This window comes from Anomalospiza imberbis, chromosome 1 (genome assembly GCF_031753505.1).
Source record: "Anomalospiza imberbis isolate Cuckoo-Finch-1a 21T00152 chromosome 1, ASM3175350v1, whole genome shotgun sequence".
In the NCBI taxonomy this organism is placed as follows: Eukaryota; Metazoa; Chordata; class Aves; order Passeriformes; family Viduidae; genus Anomalospiza; species Anomalospiza imberbis.
Genome location: NC_089681.1, coordinates 43,808,493 through 43,831,213, shown reverse-complemented (window position 1 = coordinate 43,831,213; position 22,721 = coordinate 43,808,493). Strand labels below are relative to the sequence as shown.

General features: G+C 38.1%; 1 protein-coding gene across 5 annotated transcripts in view; it reads left to right on the top strand.

Annotated features, from left to right (window-relative positions):
* Positions 1-22,437, top strand: part of LOC137473818 (E3 ubiquitin-protein ligase RNF138-like) — a 50,659-nt gene extending 28,222 nt beyond the window's left edge. For all 5 annotated transcript variants that reach the window (XM_068189834.1, XM_068189825.1, XM_068189842.1 and 2 more), the window contains 14 exons: positions 1,911-1,929; positions 2,115-2,165; positions 2,264-2,307; positions 3,305-3,377; positions 4,312-4,429; positions 8,383-8,565; positions 10,074-10,288; positions 13,188-13,340; positions 14,077-14,292; positions 16,565-17,032; positions 18,532-18,714; positions 19,159-19,429; positions 21,080-21,281; positions 22,260-22,437. In XM_068189834.1, the coding sequence (XP_068045935.1) occupies positions 1,911-1,929; positions 2,115-2,165; positions 2,264-2,307; positions 3,305-3,377; positions 4,312-4,429; positions 8,383-8,565; positions 10,074-10,288; positions 13,188-13,340; positions 14,077-14,292; positions 16,565-17,032; positions 18,532-18,714; positions 19,159-19,429; positions 21,080-21,281; positions 22,260-22,277 (2,214 nt within the window). In that variant the 3' untranslated portion in view covers positions 22,278-22,437. The remainder of the gene's footprint in view (positions 1-1,910; positions 1,930-2,114; positions 2,166-2,263; positions 2,308-3,304; positions 3,378-4,311; positions 4,430-8,382; positions 8,566-10,073; positions 10,289-13,187; positions 13,341-14,076; positions 14,293-16,564; positions 17,033-18,531; positions 18,715-19,158; positions 19,430-21,079; positions 21,282-22,259) is intronic.
* The last annotated feature ends 284 nt before the right edge of the window (positions 22,438-22,721 follow it).

Genomic DNA, 22,721 nt, shown 5'->3' with positions numbered 1-22,721 from the left:
GGGTTTTTAAGAGCCACCACACTTAAAACCTGACAAATTAAAAAACTTCCGAAAATGCAAAGTGTTGAAGCAGGGCTGTTTGAGGACAAATTAAGTCAGGAAACAGATTCTACTCCGTGTTTTCTGTAACTGACTCTTCAAGATCAGTTAGACTGACCTTGGTCAGGGTCAGGTTTAGGCTGGACAAAGACATATGTGAGTGGTAGTTTGATTAAAATAGAAAAAGGAAGCAGGAGAAACTCATTAAAAACTTTGGCTGTTTATATAACAGCTACTAAATGTTTGCTGTGCCAGCTGATTAGGAATTATGTTTCTTAAAAATTATCGTCTCCATTTGGTTTGGCAAAAAATGGTTTTCATCTATTAGACAATGAGATTAAATGATCAAAATCTGACAAAACATGTGAAGCAACACCTTGAATTTTAGTTCAGGTGAATCATAAAATGAGATTTATGGCCTTTGTATTTACAGTATTTTTTTCTGCCATTTGCTGAAGTTTTTAAAAGACAGTCATTTCAGATTAAAAATTAATCTTCCATTATGAAGCTAAAATGAGACATTCTGACAATTTTAAAGCTTTCTTTCTGAACCTTGGCATTTCATGGGAAGTAGGATTTCTTTCTCTGTGTTTGGTTAAAATTTTTATATGGAGTCAGTTGTAGGGCTCACAGTTGTTTCCCTCAAAATTGTTCCCATCATTATGTGTTGAAACTTAGGTCTAGAAGAACATGTACATTTGAATCTCTCTTGAATATTCTGGCCATAGAGTTGTCTTACACATTGTACAGATATTAGAGATTAGTACAATTAATTTTCCTAGGGACTGCACGGACTTGGTTTTTGCTGGTTTTCAGCATTCTGATTTTGTGTTGTTCATTACTTCTAATGGAAGTTGCAGATGCTTATCACACTGGAAAAAGAAGTCCTATATGCAAAGATGCATGTACAGAAAATAAACTATTTATATGGAGAAAGAAGCACAGGGGAAAACTGTGGCAAAAAAAAAAAAAAAAAAAAAAAGTAAAAATCCCCCACTTTTTTCCAGAATTGCTGTTACATTTATTTTAGAATATAAAGATGTTTTTTATCTTCACTTTGTGAACTTCTATTCACATACAAATACAAGACACCCAGGATCAATTGCTTAGAAAGGCTGTTCATTATTTTACTCACTATATGAGAAATAGTTATGCAGTGTTATGTCAAGTATGTCCAAGGCAGTCCAAAAATGAAATGTCCAGTTAAATAAAATAATTAAGATTCTCTAGGCATGTTATGGCAATGAAATTGTTCTATGTATATCTCATCATATGTCACTTTATCTCATTATGGTCTGTGGATTCTCCATGTTGCAAAGGGAGCATTTGAGTTGTTATTACTCAGGTAAATGGAGTCCAGGTAGGGCACTGAACTGGGGCTGAAGTGACCTGGGCTGTGTACCCAGTCCTTCAAAGCCTCACTGGGTAACACCAGACCACTCATTCTTTCCCCAGTCTTCACATTTGTGATGGGAAGTTCATCATAGCTCCCACAGGCTCTGCACTAGTAGCAATACTTGATTCTAGAATCAAGTATTACTAGAATCAAGTATTTTTCCCATTTGTGAAGGACAACTTAGTACTACCTGAATTGTGACAGAAAAGTATCTGTGAAACCTCTACAGAAGCAGTTCTGGCTGAATTACTTGTTGGGCACCCTGAGGTGGGGAGGGCACAAAGCTGCCACACGAGCAAATACAGATTTCCAGTCAAATGAGGAGGCAGTGGGTGCAGTCAGTCCAACACAAAGCCATGTGCTAAGTGCTGTCAGTTGAGCTTGAATCACATCTCTAATACTGTTGAGAAAGTAACGCGAGCTGCATTTCATTATCTGCCTTTCTAATAATATCTTTTTTCTTTCCCCTCCCCAGCCTGCTCCAGAGACAACTGGTGAGTTCTGTTTAGAGATCTATTTGTATGCACGGGAGGCAGTCAACAAAACCAGCTGCTCATAAACATCGCTAGGACAGACACAGATTTATAATTACTGTTATTGTTATTGCATTAATTTTCACACTTCATAAAGATAACAGCAAGGGCTAATGTCCTACCTCACTTGTCTTTTTATTTTTCAGAAATAGACGTAGATGGAGGAATTGATCAGGACATCTTCGACATAAATGAAGGTTTTTCAAAATTCAGTCTCAATTTTTTTTCTATAATTTTCATTATAGTAGTCATAGATCAATACAGTAACTGAATGTTAATCTCCTCTTCCCTTTAGCTTTAGGACTAGACCTTTTTGAGGGAGACATCAAACTTCGTGGGGTGAGTTCAAATAAAAATACAAAGCCAAAAATGAGTCATTGACTTAAATGTAAAGTATCACTGGCATGGAAATAATAGATGCATCCTGCTCTTACAAACAATAAATGCTGTTTATGTAACAATAAACTGAAGATGACTGGGGATGGAATTCTACAAAATGTCATAAACATTGAAGGAATCAACAGCATATGCAGAAACATTATCCAGCATGAGATCTCATCAGTGATTAGATCAATATTATTAGCTTCTTGTTTCCTTTTATACGTTGTCACTTTTAAGAGATTAGGCAGCACTGATCATCATCCAGGCAGGTTTGTATAAAAAAAATTCTTTGTTTATCTGCACAATATTTATTCTGAGCCAGTTAAATTTACTGAGCAGCACTGCAAAACCTTCCTCTTGTAAGTAGATTGACTAAAACCAGTGAAAAATTTAGATCTCTAATACCACATTTTAAGGCATCTCGCCAACATCCTTATCTGATCAATGAAAAAAAAAATACATTTACATCTTAAACATATCTAGCAGGAAACCCCCAATGTGTCTTGCACTCTGAAAGAAGTCTGAAAATAGTGTTTTACTCTCTTTTTTGGGAGATATGCCGAATATGCCTCTTGAAGCAAGGACAGCACTTGCTAAAGGCACAGAAACAAATTTTGCATTATAAAAAATTACAAAACTATTAATATTTGTGCAGTTTTCAGGACTTTAGATCTTAAGGCTTCCCATAGGAGCAGAAGCTCTCGTGCACATGCATAAAAACTTGGGTAATTTCTACAGATAAAATGCAGCAGAAGTTGGAGACACCAGTAGAAGGGCATGAAGGGATTTCAAACCCAAACCTCAGACCTCTGACTAATCTTTCAAGGTTTTTGAGCTCATTGTTTTCCTTTATGTCTTACTTGGAATTGTAGGTTTGCTTTAGCACTATTGTAGTCCCTGATTCTAAATTCCTTTTTACTGAAGACTGCATACTTGTTTTCTTTCTTGGATACAGGAACGAAACTCCATCATTGGTGACAACTATCGATGGCCCCATGTTATCCCTTACGTCCTTGAGGACAGCCTGGGTACAGTATTGCCCTTCACCATGTCTGTATGTTGTCTTGATTGAACTGTTCAGCACAGGTTGACAAAGCTCCTGTGGTGTCCTTTCCTCAGTCTAGAGCAGGCCATTTCCCACAGCAGGAGTGGGGCTGAGTGTGCACAAAAGGGATTTATAATCTTGGTATCAGAGCTAGCTCTCACCTCCTTTCTTGAATTATTACCCTGCTACAGCCCAGCAGATCCTATTGGTTTTGTGTCTGAGACATGAAACTCTACAAAGCTGAGGTGAAAAGAGGGCACTGAAGATATTTTTAAGGACAGGAAGTTTACCTGGCCATTTCTATAATTTACAGCAGTGAGGGCAAAATGGCATTCTGACAGAGAGTTTGCAATGGCACATTGCCGAGTCCCCTAATGTGAGTCAGAGACACACCATAATTTGACTCCATCCTTTAAATCTTTGTGTCGAAACTATGCAAGTTGCTTAGAGGAGATAACAGAGATTATCTGAATTTTTCAGATATAATCTGAAAAATTCAAATGCTGGAGAAATTCAGTGAGGGATCTGTAGCCTGCATTCTGTATTAGGTAAAATATGAAGTCTTCATTTCCTATCTATTTAATACTTGTTTACATAAATCTCAAAAAAAAAAAAAAAAAAAAAAGAAAGAATCTACAAAATTAAAACCCCCACACAGTATCCTTGTATATACTCGTCATATTTGATACATAAGTACCAAAGAAAAATTACAGAGGAGCAAAACAAGAGCAAGATACAGTGTTGCAATACCCTAATTTATGTTTTTGTAGGTCCCCCCTTGGGTCTTAATCCAGCAACAATCTGTTTATTTTGATCAAAGATTGCTGGAGCAAGAGCTACCCTTGGGACTTGCTCCATAAGGATAACAGTAGAAATCTTTCAGTTCAATATTGACAAGAACACTGTTTGCTTTGCAGAAATGAATGCTAAGGGAGTCATCCTCAAGGCATTTGAACAGTATCGACTGAAAACCTGTATTGACTTCAAACCTTGGGAAGGGGAGAAGAATTACATATCTGTGTTCAAAGGAAGTGGGTAAGAGAAGCAATTCAAAATAATTTGCGTTATGTTTGCTTTCAGACTATTCTAATGGCCTAAAACTCATATATCTGGTCATAATTTTACATTTTTGTTGTCTCCATTTTCCCAGTCTTTTTAAAACTACCACAGTTTCCAAAAGAGGTATTACCCTAGTAGTAATGAACAATTTCTACTGATATTTATTCTTGAATATAAGAAGAAATCAAGTCCTATAAGAGGTATTTTACTAGACATGGTAAAAGATATCAGAAACAAAGCAATTATATTCTTGACTGATCTTTGGATATATGGAGTATCACTTTCAGCTGGTCATTCCTAGTATACCTTGGCTTCTAGGGGAAAAGAAAAACCAAGGAGAAATATAATAGTTCTCACTGTGGGGCAATGAATTTTTTTGAATGTAACAATGGAATTGCACTTGAACAACGCCACATGAGCATTCAGATAAAAAAGCTATATTTTAAATTTCTGTACAACACTGAGATATTTTGCTGATATTTTACTTTATTTACCTCTTTTGATGAACAACCATGCTATTTCATCTTACATTTTGCAAAATAAGACTCCAGTAAAGAAATCAAAATTATCCCATCTTCTTCCCTTCTAAGACATTCTCTGTCAAAACAGTGCAACAAGAACAAATATATTTTTCATTCTGTGCTGAACCATTTATCTTATAGAAAAGGAGAACAGGGAGAGCTTGATAGCCTGGTGAGGAAATTTGCTTTCAGAAATTCATTTCCTGATATGAGAATGCATTCATAAATGGGAAAAGATTTTCTGATAATAAAAATGTTTCTCTTTCCCTTTGGCTTGTTCTGAGATATTTGTATCAGATAAGTGTTTCAAAATTTCTTTGGTGTCTGGCTCTTTGTGTTTGCTGCTGTTCATGCTGTACATATGACACTGAAATTCAGCTCTAAAAGATGTATAATTGGAGACTCGGGGAGCAATGCATTTCCCTGTGCTAATGACTCCAGCTTTTTGAGCTAAATGGAAAACTCATGTAGCTGAATTTTGTAATCCTTCATCCCCTAAAGTATGCATTGAATTTGCTAATAATTGTACCTGAAAAAGAACCACAATATTTAGCCTACAGCAAGTAGGAGGCCTCTGTGCAATGTTTCGTTTATATGTCTATTGAAAATAGATGTGTCATGGTGATGAAGAAGATGAATCCTTCTAGTTGGATAACATATCTTGCCCTCACTGCCTGGTGTGTGGCTTGCCCTGAAGTGTTTCCATCACCTTAGCTGACACATCCACAGCAGAACATTTTAAAAGATTGGAGCTAAATGGTGCAGTCTCTTGAAAAGGTCCATCCAGTTTCATTGAGTCATCTTGGGTTGTACAAAGAAATCAGGACTGACCCTGAATGAACTGCTTTCATTTCAAGCCATTTCTTACTTCTGGTGTAATGGATGTAAGCCGGGTAAACCAACCCATTTTTGCTCTGTTGTTCCTAATATTTTGGAGCTTTTAAAATCAATTAGGACTCTTCTATCTGCTGACTAGAGACCTCAGCCCAGAGGGTACAGTGCAGAGAAGTACACAAAGTTCCTGGCAACATAAAATTTTACCACTTCAAGTAAAGTTGATAAATCACATCTTTGCCTTTCTGATCTTGGCTTGCATCTATAAAAGAGAGGAATGTGGGGGGAACTTTTTTGTCAAAAGGATTTGAAGTAAGCCATAAAGTCCTCATCTGGATTACCCGTTTGAATTCAAATGAAACCAGCCACAAAAGAAGCCAGCTGTCTTTTGTTGTATTGACTGCCCTGTGTAAAAACACATTTGTAGTCTCTGGCATATGTACAGAGTGTATCAAGGCCCTATACAAAGAGCCCTCTCCCTGTACACATTCTTCATCTATCATTAACCTTGGCTATTATTAATATTATGTTAACTCCCGCCTTTGTGCTGAGCAAAACGCATGAGGTATGTAATTGTGAATTACAGAAATGCAGGGTAATCAGATGTGGCAAGATGTGACTGCAAAGTTCACAGAGGAGTCTGGAAACCTGCAATGGATGTGCCATTTCACCTTACTGTTCTCATGAAGTGCACGATTCATTCAGCAGGAAAACTAACATGGAGTGGTAGAATCAAATGATTAACAGACCAGGGATGAGGAACATAATCTGTAGTATTTCCACATGGAAAATGGGGTTTTCATGGAGCACCCCTGGGGCCGCTTCAGCTCTTTGCCACTGTTGCACATGGCAAAGGGAATCCACGCAGGAGTAGATTGACACAGATCCCTGGCTCTCCAGCTTGGTGCTGGTAAGTCAGAGTGTCTGTGAGCTGATATTGGTGATCTGTGATACTGTGGGAAGAAAATTAGTGGCAGGACATTAGTATAAATATGTACCTGAAATAAGTGGCATCACTGCAACTGATGGTGTGTGTCTATTTACAACTCCAAAAGGGGGATGGTGGGATTAGTCAGAGCAAGCGCTTGCCTGTTCCTCCAGCCTCTGATAGCAATACAGGAAGCATTGAGTCACAGGCAGTACAGCTCTCACACACCTGGGGAAAGCTGAGATTTTTCTCCCCTCCAGAAGACACTGCTGACATAGGATTCTATGTGCCCATTGCTCTGCAGTGCCATGTCCCACTCGCCTAACTTTATTCTCAGGGCAGGGTGGTACAGACTGTGTATTTGCTCCCTCTGTGGCTGTTGACTGACAGCACTGTAGGCATTTGACAGACCAAAGGCAAGGGGCAGCTGCACCTACTGTCATTTGGATGTTACTTTTGCCAAGGGTCTTGGATGTACCTGCTGTAGCCTGCTGTGCACTGTGCAGCAGCTGCGAAGCCAGAGGTGGCTTTGGTAGGAGGTGGACCCAGGCCTGTGATGGACTTCTTCTGCTCAACACAAGAATCACTATGAGGCCTTGTTCAAGGAAAGACCTTGTAATTATGGATGCTACATGTGCTCCTTAACAGGTCTCATGTTGTGATTTTAATGAGTAATCAATAGGCAAGGCCTGCGTTGCTCTGTGGAAAATGAAATACTGGGGAATATGTTGCACTAATAAGTCACGGAGTTTGAAAGCACATGGTGTGCTTGTATTTTTAAATTTCTGGGGTGATAGGACTGCAAATCCTATGGTATATTTTGTGCCCGATTAATTTTATGTACTTCATTGGGTAAGTATTGATTTATTTGCTACATAAAATATCAATTTAAATGTAGCTCTCTGTGCCTGCTAGTTTGTGGACATGGGGTGCCATTTTATTGGCCTGTGTAGATAACTCACTAAATTCTTTCACCCTTTAATAAAAACTTGCAGCACAGCTGCAGTTTTGCTCTTGGGAGTATGTGAGAGCAGCATGTGCTCTAGCACAGCAGCTCACAGACAGCCAGAAAGAAAAGAGCTTGTGAAAAGTACTGTCAAAACCATCAACCTGCCAGAAGGTAAACACAGCATGCAGAAACACACCTTGCCTAGCAGCCACAGCCCCATGCAAAGTAAAAGGCCAAAACAGTACAGAGAAAAGCAGGCAGAGGAGAGACTGTTCATGAACACACTTCTCCTTATGAGCGGGACATGCTCGAAGTGCGCTCACAGTCACATATTGTGGTCTAGCTGAAAATTGTTCATTTGCAGTAACTTAATTGCTCTAAATTATGTGCCCACAATCTTTGATGTTCCAGAGTACTAAAGAAATCATCATCAGTTTTCTTTTGTCACAAATAGCTCAACATTTTTCTTCTAATAGAGCCAGAGACGAGGACCTTCTTGTTCATCAAAACAGAGCTAAGTGTGAGAGGAAGGGGTATGATAAAGAATAGATCAATGGAAAAGTGCTCTCTCTAACAAAATGTGACTTCAATGCTCAGGTTAAAAATGTACCTATTGAATAGACTGGTTTTGAGGTTTGCATGGCATGGGGATGGTGTGTATTTCACAGAGCCCTCTCTCATTTTATGTCAATGCCAGCTGCTGGTCCTCAGTGGGAAACAGGCAAATGGGCTTGCAGCAACTCTCCATTGGAGCCAGCTGTGACAGGATTGGGACAATCCAGCATGAATTCCTGCACGCCCTGGGATTCTGGCATGAGCAGTCTCGGTCTGACCGGGATGACTATGTGACCATCGTCTGGGACAGGATTCAGTCTGGTCAGTCACTCCTCTGCTTGTCCTCTCAATCTCTGGTTAGCAGTTTAGCTGTGGAACATCTCTTCCAGCCATCTTTTAGTGGTCATGCTATTCTCTTGCCTGGACTTACTTTTCAAAGCCAGTATATCAATAAAAATGATATTATTATATTATTATTATTTATTTTAGATATAAAGGGACATCTACTTGAAACATAAATTCTCATTTGTTTTTGCTGTTGTAATTGCTTGTGCCATGACAGTTTCTGAAGCTCTAATTAGAAATCTGAATCCTGTTATACTATGTGCTGTACCACAAGGCAGCAGAAGAGGATAATTTAGTTTTTAAAAATGAATCCTCTAAAAGCACACTTACTCTAGAAGCCCTTAATGAAATAAAAATAACCAACTCCCCCCCCCACCCCCACCCCCTAGTCTGAAAAATCCAGTGTGACCAAAACCAGTAGAAAATCTCCAGTGAGAACGCCGGTCCTTCTCTTTCTGCCTGTCTGCTATACCTGATGCCAGCAGCAGAGCTGAGAGAACAGAGTGTGCAGAAGGCTGGTAGGCAGGAGAGACTTTTCAGGGTCTGTGTCACACCAGCAGTTACTTTAGAAATGCAGCTTGTGAATTGTAAGTGTTGGTATGTTTGGCACAATCCTGAGAGATGGCACAGAATTCCTCAGGACTTTGTTCTGTTTCTGCCTCTTTAGCTTCCACAGGGAGTCATCGTCCTCTGTGACTTTCAGGCTGTTCAAAAACAATGTTATATATGCAGACATGATGTTTTCCTAACACAGATACACACTGAAGACTGAAAAACAGGATAATGATTAAATCTAATGCATTCTTATTTAGTCGTGATCAATAGTCAGGTGCATATGCAATTATATATTACAGAAAATTACTTAGACTCTGTTATTTGATTTCCATTGTATTTTGATGACTCTTTAGTGACAAGCTCCATTATTGTGAGACGTTTGAAACTGCTGCAATTTTTTTTACACTGACCAGAATAGTCACAGTATTTTGACTGATTTAAATTTTGACTCCCTATTGGGTAGTAAGCAACTGTTTTTTTGTCCATACTCCAGAAAACATCTGTAAAACTAAATTCTGGAAGTTTATCTGATGGCAACTCTAAATTGTTTTTTTGTTACCTAAAATGACTAGCAATTGAACATCAGATACTACAGATTAGAAACAGTTGCAAATTGCAGTAGTTTGAGTACTGAAACCCTCTCTCCACTCTTGGGTATCACAAGCCCATCAAAGTTTATAAGTAGTTCCACAGGAAATAGTTTTCTGGTAGCAAAAATTTTGCTTCATCCAGCAGAAGTCATCAGTGGCTGAAAGAAGAAAGTAAATAGCCCTAGACTGGAAATAAAACTGTTTTACAGAGTTAGGACAAGTAAATTACTACAAAAAATATTTTGAGATGTGATAGATTCTCTGTCATTGCAAATCGTTACATTAAAATTTGATTTCCTTGAGCCACAGACAATCTTTCCTTTCAATTTTACCATTTAGGTAGAGAACATAATTTCAATAAATACGATGATAAAACATCAGACTTCCTGAATGTTCCCTATGACTACAATTCTGTGATGCACTACAGTAAGACTGCATTCAGGAATGGAACTGAGCCCACCATCATCACCAACATACCAGACTTTATTGATGTCATAGGACAGCGAATGGATTTCAGTGAGTACGACCTCCAGAAACTGAACCGGCTGTACAACTGCAGTAAGTTTCTCCGTTTATTTTATATTATTTGAAAGAATAATTTGAAAGAAATGAGGGTGACATATACATGCTGGACCCATCCAGACACAAGGGAAAGAGATACTAACATATTTAGAGAAATAAATTGTGTTAAAAACACCAGAAATAATGGTACATCTAGAAATAACATCCCTCCTGCAGAAACACTGCTGAGTAGCAGAGGTTTCTGTGCAATTTTATCTAACCTTTAGTTAAAAACCAGCTTTGCTCAGCAGCTGACTTTTGTTCATCCCTTGGGTGGCTGTTTAAAATGTGTGCTTCTGCACAAAGCCTTTTGTTTTTTCCCTATATTATTCCACAGCTGATGCTCAGATGCTGCACAGAAATGAGCATCTTTGCTGTGGCTGTCATACCTACTCCACTTTCATGGAATCTGTGAGACAGATTCATGCCTATTCATATATACCCTATTCATGCAAATAGGGTAACAGATGCCATTCTGAATAAAATGCAAGCTTTCTGAATTTTCATATTTAGCTTCAAACCTGGTCTCTTACAAAAGTGGTCAAAAGACTTATTTTGCTGAGGTGGGGTTTATTTTGCAAAGCTGAATGAAAGTAAGAGATAGAGAAATCTACATAAGTCCATTATCAAACTGGAATATAATTCTGTAATTGTTGCTGCATTCAATGTGCCCTGGCACTCAGAAGAAAATTTTCTTCTGACAGGGGATGGGGTCCTTCTTCCTCTCCATTAATCTTATCTATTTTCTATCATTCTCATGCATTAAGGAAATACTTCATGCCATTTTAACTTTATTCTTAACCCATAGGCACATTCCCCAAATGAAAAAAGCCCCAGTCCTGCTGAAATCAGTGACAAAACTTCCACCACCTTCAGTGCAATCAGGACCTGCCCTGCTCCCAAGTCTATCTCTTGGTTTCATGTGATGTGTATAGTGTGGATGATATTTGCAGAGACATGAATATTGTCAGATTACCCACCTGTGCCAGGGAGGATGGTGCTTCGCAGCTCCCAGCCCTCACCCACACAAAAGATTACTTCATTTTGCTGAACATGATTTAAGGAAATGTTTAAGCTAAATTTCTGCTAGAGGCCCATGTGGACAGGAAATTGCATTAAAAATGTATATCTTCTTTCCTAAATTGAAAGTATGTCTTTCAATTTCTATAAAATTAAATGTATATCTTCTTTCCACAGCATAAGAAATACTGACTGATAGTTTAGTGCTGCTCCAATCTGGAATTCATTGCTGTCTTTCTTTCAGGCCATATGATAACAGTAGATTTTAGTCTGCTTTCCCCTTGGAGCATACTGCTTGACAAAACTGACTATGAGGTTTCCCTCAGCCTCTGGAAGTTAGGACTTGGCACTCATCCCCCCTGTATTTTCTTCTGAGTCCAGTCTTTAACTATATACCAAGCAAGTATCTGGCTTTTGGTGCAGATGGAATTCACAACCTGCCTCATTCATTGTCCCTTCACCTGTTTCAGAAATGAATCTCAGAAATACATCATAATCAACTGAGTCTTGCTTTTCTGTCTTCCTGGCATTCAGGTCAACTCTCCATGCCAGCCAGTACTTTATACTTAAGGTCATTTGGTTACTTCCTTCCCGTTTGGCCAAATCAGTTTCATGTTTTGTTTTGTATTTTGATTTTGAAGAGTTCTTTCACTTAATAATTCTCTATTTTTGCTTACCTTCTTTCTCCAGCAGTCACCGTAACATTTGCTGTGAAAGCCTTTTCTTAGTTTTTACAACATTGTACTGAACTGTATCTTAAAAAAATATCTGCCATACAGTTTTGACTACCTTGCAGCCTCTAGAGGGTTTTTAGTTTTCTGTGAGGACAGCACAAAATATCTCAGGAGTAGAACTGATTTGGTAGCAGTTCATACTTAAGTGTTTCCCAGAGCTGCAGCTTAAGTGAAGCATTTGGTATGTTATTGAGGTTGAGTTTTGTGGTACTCAAGGTCTTTTTTGTTATGCAATGAAACCTTTAAACCTTTGAGCCACAATATTTTATACATAGTTTGAAAAGTGTTTCATTAACTTAGCTGTTTTCAAATCATGGCTGGTATTACATATGAGCTCAGACATGGTACGATGCGAAACAAAAATACGAACCGGGATAAACCTCGACTGTGCTATCTCTCACCTGTCCAGAGTTTGCTTTAGACAGAGAAAATATTTCAGATGGTGTTCTCCCTTTCATATTTAACCGCAGTCTTCCTTTACCTAATTTTTCACTTGTTACATGAAAGATATTGTAAAATTTGCATGACAAGAAATATCCACTGCTCCCAAATATACCTTTGCCAAATTTTTTTGGTTTTTTGTTTATATTTGTTCGGTTTTGTTTTGTGTTTTTGTTTTGGTTTTGTTTTTTTTTTTTTTAATTCATTGTTTGGACAATCAAGGTTTGTTTATTCCAGTCAAATAGCTTCTGCTCTTCTATATTTCAAAATAAGCACTCCAACTGATACATTAGTGAGTTTGTGTCAAAATCTGTGGCCATGTGTGGACTGGCCCAAAGCAAGTAGAACAAAGAGGTCTTTGTTCAGGGAAGTCTCAGGATCTTTTGACTATAATATGAAGGTGTGTGGATTGGGTTGAAATTAGTACTCCTTTAATAAAAAAAAGACATGATATGATAATTAGCAGATGCCCTCCTGTGTTTGCTGAGGGCCCAGAATGTTCCTGATGACATCTTATTAATGTCAGTGTTAATCACCAAGTGTTTTGAGTTCCTGAATATTGTATGCATGAATGCTGATCAAATTTGATGCCACTGATTACTTGGTGTTTGCATTTAGTCTTTCTCTGCTCATGGCTTTGGACCTTCAGAATTAAAATGTGTTATGTAATAGAGATTCACTTTTTTTTTTTTATGTCATAGCCTCTTCCCTAAGTTTCACGGACACATGCAGTTTTGAACTTGAAAATATATGTGGCATGATTCAAAGTTCAGATGATAACAGTGACTGGCAGCGTTTGTCTCAGGTTCCAGCTGGGCCAAATACTGATCACACTAATATGGGAGAATGCAAAGGTATGAGAAAAAACTCTTATCTTTCTGGGAGGTGTTTTCTGCAGAGGCATGCAGGGTTCCTTCAAGCTTGGCCTTGTTATCTGTTTATTTTTTTACAAACTACAGTTTATTTTTTAACTAAGCGGCGTAAATCTACATACCTAGGGACATCATGTGGTATGTTGATTTTCTGCTTATTTCAGAGGATCGAATGTCCTTATCTCTTTTGATCAGGTTTTTTTTTTTTGTCTTAGTGTCACATCCTGTAATGAGAGTTATATAAAGCATTGAACCTGTGATACAGGCACACCAAATAGATTGCTGCTTTTCTGAATAATTGCACAATAAGTCCTTGGGCAGGAGTAGGATTTTGAAATGTGTATTATCAAGGCTGAGGTGAAAAATTAATTAACAATCTAGCTAGATGTATCTCATCCTATCAGAATGGTCCAAGAGTTCAGGAGTTTAAATCAGTCCTCCAGAGTGTCAGCTGTGAGTAAAGAGTAAAAACCCACAGTTTGGGTACAATTTGGTAGAGATAATGAAATTACAACAAAAGCTGCAAAGATAATAGTTCTACCTTTGGAAAAGGTGAACAATTAACAGTCCTTAGTCAGAGATTTGTACAGGATCTATCTAACTCTGACCTGACTGTATCTTTTGGAGTTATTACAGTATAGCATTAAGAAACCCAGTACGCCAGGAAAATTCTGTTTTCTCTCCCCTCTACCGCTCATTTCTCATTGACTTTTGGCAGATTCTGGCTACTTCATGCATTTTGACACCAGTGCTGGAGGAGAAGGTAGCACAGCTGTCCTGGAGAGCCGAATTCTGTATCCCAAAAGAGGTTTTCAGTGCTTACAATTCTATTTATATAACAGTGGTAACGAGAGCGACCAGCTGAATGTCTGGGTCAGGGAGTACACATCAGCCAATCCAAATGGCACTCTAAGATTCATCAAGGAGATAAAAGGTATGGAATAAAATTGCATTTTGTTTTAATCTATTCTCAGTCTTTTTCAAAGTACTGGGGAAAATTATTGTGGCAGAGTCACTTATTTCCTAGTGCTGTTCTTTGGCTTCTTCTCTATCTATGTAATTGATTCGTTGCTGCTGAAATTATACCTGATGGATCCTCAGTCAGCTGCTTTCCTATAATATAATAAATTATGACAAATTTCAAACTCTTGTATTATCAAGATAGTTTTCTCACCAAACTAGCTAAAATTCCATGAGCAATCATTTTAACTGTTCTAAAATTGCTGGTATCAATAGCAGCTGATGAAGTCAGAATATTAGAGTAAATTACAATTAATAAGAAAGTATAATAAAGAAATGGAAATCATAAGTGCCCTGGAATATTTAAGTTAAAAAAAAAAGAAATAAAATTTAAATTACTTAACTGGAATGTATGAGCAACAGATCATGATTTGAGTTGTAGTTTGAAGAAGATTAAATTCTTGGTTTTAGGGGCCTGTGGCCTACAGAATGATCAGTTGAGATCAGCTAATGGACAAGAGCTCTTTAAGCTAGAATTGCCAAAGTCACCTTGTGATTAAATTACTTACTCAAATACTTAACTATTATGTGGTCTTCATTTCACCTACACCAAGTTCAGAAGGATCTGAGCAAGTTCTTTTACTAAATAGGTATCATTTCTGTCTCTTTTTGTCCCTTTATACTCAGCTGCTGACAGTGCCTGTTTTTCTTTCTTTTCTTCACCTCTATGGTTTCACCCTCTGTGCCCTTGAGCTAACAGGCATCCTTAACGTAAGAGTTGCTAAGGCAGATGTAGAATTCACATCGGTCTTAGCCCTCCAAACTCTTTCAAACCCTACTTTGATGCCAAGATTAATTTCTCCAGACTTCAGCCTTCCTCATAAACACTCTTTTGTGTCTATTAGGCCCCAATCTCCCATTCCTGCTTTCTCAAGTCTATCATTTCCTTTGAAGTCTCTGATCTCATTAGCGTGTCCAAAGAGGCACCCCATTTTGACAATCTGTGGCAAAACTTTTAGGAATGGTTCAAGACTACTTTTCCCCCAAGCTGTTTCACTTCTCTCAAGTGAGAAGTTACCCTCACCAATGCAGTCAATAACCTGGAAGTAACAGTGGCACTACAGCCCCTTCCATCCATGGTCTGACACCCTGGCTGAGCTGCTCATGGGTTTGCACTGAACTACGATGTTTGAGAGGCTTAGGGACAATCCCTGAACCCTTCCCACTGGTTTGTGGCAGCTGGGGACTTTTGAACTGCACATATTACATGTAAAAATCCTTTAGCTTATGCAGAAGGCAAAAACAGTGGGGTGCTTTTCTTCTTGTTTCTTGGTTAATTTTTTCCCTCCTAATTATAACAGTAATGAAGAATGTCAAGAAATTAAGACATATTTGAGATCCATTGTTTTGTGCTTTGGGTTGTTAGGAGAGTGATGTATGAGTTCTGTACCTGCTTTTTCAATAAATGCAGCTGGTCTTCTGAGCAGATGAACTAAAACCAGGCCAAAAATAAACTGTTTTGGTGCACATAGTTTTAAAAAAGGGTGTTCTACTTTCATTAACCTCACAAGGCCCCTGTGCAGAGGTCTTTGCTTTTGTGTACACTACTCTTGGAGTCAAGTGGAATTTGCTAGTACAGGCACTTTTAGATGCAGCATCAAACTTGCAGTAATGTTCTATTGCACAAAGTAGGTTTTGCAAATGACTGGCTTTAATTTGACCTTAGTACCATTAATCATGTGATGGGTGAATAGTGCTTCTGCATAGGCAAGCTTCCAACAAGCCATTTAAAAATACAAAACCAAATGAACGAACTAGTCTTGTAGTTCTAGGTTCCCAGAATCCTCTGGATTATTCTTTGTTGAGACATGTTGTTGTTCAGTTATTTGAATATACCTGTTTCTGATTTTTTTCCTTTTAACAATACAGATGAAATTCTTTTTGTGGATTTAATAATCACAACTCCTGGACTAATTTAATGAAATTTTATTTAAAAATGTAAAAGAAAAAGCAGTTTTAAAACCCACCAACAAGTGCTACTATGCATATTAATTCTGTTAAAATATTGTATTGACCAAATATGATCTTGAACTGAAAAAGTAACATCTACAGAAGAAATATTCCAGCACATCAGTGCCAGTGGAATTGAAAAATTCTTACACAGTGTTGGTATAGGGTTCACAGACATGTGCAGTGTTTGACTGCACTGAGCTGCTGACTCAGAAATCTCTACCCTTGTTTTTCAGGTTCACCTGAGACCTACTGGCAGCTCCATCATGTTTCTTTGAATGTCACGAGTAAATTCCGGATTGTGTTTCAAGGTGTGAGAGGAAGTGGCTTGTCAAATGGAGGCCTCTCTATTGATGACATCAACTTGTCAGAAACTCAGTGTCCCCACCATGTCTGGCATATCAGAAATTTCACACAGCTCCTCAACTCAAGTCCAGCAGGGAAAGATGGGATAATATACAGCCCACCTTTTTACTCTAGTGAAGGATATGCTTTCCAAGTCAGCTTGTACGTAAATGGTACCACTGATAACCCATTTAATTTAGGAATATACTTGTCCTTGATTTCTGGAGCAAATGATGATCAGTTGAAATGGCCCTGTCCATGGCAGCAAGGTACCATGATCCTGCTTGACCAGCATCCTGATATTCGTCAACAGATGTCAAACCAAAGAAGTGTAACAACAGACCCTCTGAAGTTATCAGGTTAGTTAAAATCAAGCATGTAAAACACAGCCAAAAGACAAGGGGTCACATCTCCTCTTTGTGTAAATTAACACATATTTTTTAGCTTCTGGAATGTTTCATATGTTTGCAGCTACAATAATATTGATCCATGGACAAGAAAAAAATTAAACCTACAAGCAAGTTAAGCTGGGTCTCTGGATTTCATAGTTGAATAAGAAGCAGGTGGATGATCTATTCCTCAAGTTTCTTTCATATACTCTGCGAGGGTACATATATTTCTGTTTTAATGAGAATAGAACTTTTCCAGAAGTCATGAAAATAAAAATACTGAATTAACAGTACAGGTGGTTTATACCAGATAAAAGTGAAGCAACTATCAAACAAATCCCAGCCCTCCTTGTCAAAGGTACAGTGATGTCAACACAAGCCTCTAGATGGACAAAGTACTGATTCATATTATGTAATCTGTATTTGTTCAAGATGTGAGAAGATAAGGGCTATTGCCCACAATAATTTGGAAATGTGGCAGTTGAGGTAAAAAGTAACTCTGAGAAATTATAGGAATCTCTACAGAGAGAGACATAAAACACCCACATTCAGCATTGGACAAAGTTTGGATTTAAGCCATAATGACCTTCTTCTTTTTGCCAAAAGAAATCGTCTCTGCCACTGAATAAGTTTTCTGGACTTTCAGACTAGAAAGGAAGAAAGGAAGGCACAAAACCGTCTAATTCATATTATTATTTTAAAACCAGTATGTTTTACATTGCATTTTCTGTGACACTGGCTCTACATGAAAACAAAGTGGGTAATCAAGAAAGACTTAATGTCCTCTCTACAAATGAAAGACACACCACACCATGTCCTCCACAGATGTTTGTAAAAGCACATTTTTCTTGTGCTTTCTGCTGTTTCAGCCACAGTGTCCTTTTCCTTCTCTGACCCAGTATCTGTTTGCTCTCTGCTCCTTCTCCCTTGTTTATTCATATATTGCAAATAGTCCATGATTCCCAAGGGAAGCCTTGTAACACACACTTTTTATCTAACCAGAGAGGTGTTGGAACAGGCAGATCTTTCTCCCTCTGTCCGATTCTTTAATGGACAATCAGGCTCAGCTTCAAGCTTTAGAACAGGGTTTGATGGAGCAGGCATCAGTGATCTGTGATCATTTAGGTTGCTCAAATATCTTGTGCCCCACATCTACTGCAGGAGATGCTCTCTTTTGAGAAGCACTGCATTAACTCATATTATAGATTATTTATGTGCTACTTATCTTCTTGACCACCTCACTTTAACAAACTAAAAAGAAAATACAACAGATTTTCAACTATCTCTCCAATAACCTCACCTCCAGCAGGTTATTTTCTCAGTACCTCAGGCTAAACCAAATCATTGAAGATCTCCGTTGCTTTGTGCCTCCCATCAGTGGGAAATCTCAGGCAATTGAGGCTTCTGCTGAGACACAAATCCAGAGCAGTCTCACATTCACATTCTTTTTATCTTATTTTTCCCCCCAGAATCGTCATCAAACTATATTTGGGATAGGCCAGATAAAGTAGGATCTGAAGCAACTTTTCCCAATGGAACTAAATACATGAAAGGCCCAGGAGTTGGAACAAGCACATTTTTAACTCATGAGAGACTTAGAAGCCGCAACTTTATCAAAGAAGATGGTGTTTATATTCTTGTAACAATGGAAGGTATGTAAACACAGCTGATTCTCTTTACAATGCAGCAAACAGTGTCAGATACCAAGTCACTAGTGCTGTAGTTATAAATACACGATGTACTTTGCACTTGAGCAGTATTTGAATTATGCCTGTGTCTAAAGTCAAATTGTATGTTTGAATAAATTTGTGAACAGGTACATACATAATATAATTCCTTTATCTCATGTGAAGGTGTATAAAACAATGCTAATCCTGTGCAAATTATTTTGAATATATTAATTTGAATAAAATGATCTGTTTCTGAAAAAATTCTAGAGGACATTTCCAAAACACATCATGCTCCTGAAAGGCAAAAAAACCTGTTTATCCATTATACCTTTGGAGAGGCTTACTGCTCTTTGTTATTAGAAATTTTCATTAGAATAAAAAAAAATGTGGAGCAAAGACCTAATTGTCTGTGGGTTCACCTTGCAGATATATCGCATCTCCTGTCAACTCAGCCAAGCACTCCACTCCCTCTTGTTACGACAACAAGTGCCAGCACCACCAAACCTGGCGCTAGCCCTACTGCCACCACCAAGCCCCCCAGTGGCACTGAGACCACCATCACTGCATCCACCACCACCACCACCACAACGGGCAGCACCACCCAGCCTGGAGATCCAGAGGTTCCGGCTTTCTGCTCAGACAACCCCTGTGAAAACGACGGTGTCTGTGTCATGGTAAATAGAGCACCTGTGTGCAGGTAACTGCCTTTGTTACTCTCAAATGCAGTTTTAGGATGAGTAATGAAAGTTTCTAACAAAATAAATCTTTGTTCTCAATGAAAGGAAAGACAGACTATCTGAATAAGGCAAGTATTTGCAACTGCTCCTGTGAGACTGAACTTGTGGCCAATTTGGGGAAGAAAGCTCCTAACCTTAGCATTTGATCATTTTGAAGAACTCTGCTTGACTTTCCTGTAAATTATATTTTAAATGTGTTTATTATTTTCAGTAATGTATTACTCCAAGTCTTTATAATTCCCTATAGCAAAATGTAGAAGAGTTAAATAAATGTAATTGAAAGAAAAGAGCATTTATATAGTTAGAGTAGATTTTCAATACTTGTCATGTAGGAAGCAGTGTAGACATTATTTTAAAATTTGATTCAGACATATAATACAGTGCAAATTATGACCATGAGTTACCAAAGTGTAGTCACTTGCTTTTGAAACCACCAGTGAAAGCTGAGGAATGAAAGATTGTTTGCCCTGCAAGAAGATTAATATCAACTTTTATTTAATTCTCTGTGGATTCATTTACGTAACCTACCTGCCTGATTAGCGTTGTTCCAGCTCTCAAATCAGCTCTGAGACTGAAGACAGTAACCTTAGATGCTGTTCCAGGGCAGGTAGAGTGGGGGAGTGCTGTGAGGAAAACCTAAAGACCAAGAGCCACAGGAGTCAGGATGACTCATTAAGTGTTATATATCCTCATTTAGAAAACTTTTAAAAAATAATTCTTGTGCAACTCATCAGAAGCAGGTCACAAATATGAGTAAATGTCAAGAAGCTGTTCCAAGAAGATAAAAATAAAAAATATGCTCAATGTTATGCCTCATTTCAAAATTATGGAAATTGAACATTTATTTTCTGATTTATCTGGACTCTTTGAAGCTTTAGTGCCTTTGCAACCTACTTTCTGTCCTACAGAAATGTGTGACCAGTAGTCAGTTTCCACCCCAATTTTCTGTTGGGAAATGGGTGGGAATGTACATCTGTTCAAGCTGAATCACCTGGAGTCTCCCCAGTGCACTGCAAACAGACTTGTTTTCAGGGCTGTGGTAGTCTTGAATAAATGGCTTAGACAGGAGCTAGAAAATCAATACATAAGGAGTAACCAAGGTTAGAAAGATGGAGGTGAGTGTGCTGACTGTGGTGCTGGGTAAGGTGATGGAATCAAAGCCTGGAGGTTGTTTTCAGTCCTAAAACTGGATGGCTGCTGGGCTGTGAATTTCTTTTCTTACCTGCTTGTTGGGTGTGGGCAAAGGCAGCTCTTACAAGTTCTTTAAATTTGAAAATTAAAAAAAAAAAAGAGAAGCTCCATAGATCAGCTGCAACCAAGCATTAAGAGGTCAAGAAGATCAAGAAGGCATTTAGGATTTCTGGCAAAGGCTCTCTCTGAAGGCACAACCTGTGAAACATCAGGAAGCTGAAAGAAACACATTTAGGCGTGTAAGGACAGTGGGTCACTCGGGCCACTCAAGACAACTTTAAAATAGAAGTCCATTTTAAGATAACTTCATTATGCTTTAGGATATAGAAATTGCATCACAGATGTCACTTTTCTGAAGTAGACCTTTTCACACTTTTAATCTTTAAGTGATAGTACATGTTTGTTCTTTTGCTTTCTAGATGTCCAGCAGGTGACAACTGGTGGTACATGGGAGAAAAGTGTGAAAGGAAGGGCTCAACTCAAGAAAATACTGTAATTGCTGTTTCTTCAACCATAACTGTGTTTGTTGTAATGCTAATTGTCACCATCACAACTGCAGTGTGCCTTAAAAAGAAATACAAACAAAGAAAGGAGAATAAGGAGAGTGTGACTCTAGAAGAAGTAAGTATCTTGCCTCTTTCAACAAATATACAGACACATGCACACATAAAAGCAATAAAAACATAAAAGCATTCACTAAAAAGCAAACAATCAAATTAAGTAAGAAGTAAATGATAAATTGTCACCTTTTTGAAGCCTAAAGGCTACAGGTTAAGAATTAAAGAGCTCCTTTAAATGACAGTAATTTATCAAACAACAAAACCCCACTTAATTAAAAACCTGTCCTCCTCTTCCACCCCTCTCCACTCTGCCCCAGTGACAGCCTACATTGAGTGGGGTAGTGTGAACAAAGGGGTTCATTTTCAATTTGTAATTAAACCATATTTTCTGCTCAGTAAACTTGTATTTCATCTATTACTGCCTATTCTACTAAAGATCCCCCTCTAGATATGGTGCTAAAAATGCATCCCAGGATGTCAAAACAAAAAGCAAATCTAAAAAGTAATTTTCCACTTTTGAAGGCCATTTTTTATGCAAGGCATGAAGTAGACATGGAAATATTAACTTAAGGAAAGGTTAAGAAGACATCAGGTTAAAACTGTCTAGTTGACAGCATCAGAAATTCCATGTACTGGATAGAAGCAGCATTTGGGTATGTTTTCACAGGAAATTTCATGCAATCTGAGACACATGGACTCTAAGCAGAGGCTTGTCTACTTAAAGAGCTTACTTAAGAGGCTTGTTGCAATCGTGACATAGATTAGAGGGACTCACAGGGTACAGTAGAAATTTTGTAAACTGAAGAGGAATATCCTTCCAGAAAGCAGAGTTCCATTTTTAATTTTGTACTAATACTCTTTGTGTGATACCCCACTGAGTTGCAGTACCTCTGTGCAGCGTCAGATACTTGACACTGCTACTTTATGACTGTCCAATAAATAGCTTTGGTTTCTTTGCAAGTAATGGTCTTACATTATACACATATTTCCCTTCCCTATACACTTTTAAGATGTGGGTTTGTTTTTTTTCCTCACTTAGACTAAAACATCTTTCTGAAGATAATGCAAACAAGCATCAAAGACACAAGATGAACATCACTGCAAAACCACAACTACGTCATCATTCTTTCTGTTCCTTTTATCTCAACCATCATGATAAAAGTTTGTAAAGTCTGGAAAATAATTCATCATCTGGATAAAATACTGTGCTAAAGTCAGTGGAGTGTCTGACAGTGCTGTATATGGTCACTCAATGGAGAAAAATGGAAATACATTTTGTGACATGGCTGCCTTGTCCTTCAAGTCTACCTAAACATGAAGAAAATATGAAAATGGCATCCTGAATTTCAGTCAACCCAGGAAAGTCTAAGTTTGCTATATTATCAGTGCATAGTTATCTATAATAAAGGGGAGCTGGACCCAGCAGTTCTCAGTCCTGCAGCCGCTGTCAGTCAGTAGTGTGAGAGTTTGTGAAGTGTGGGAGCATCTGGTTCATTATGTT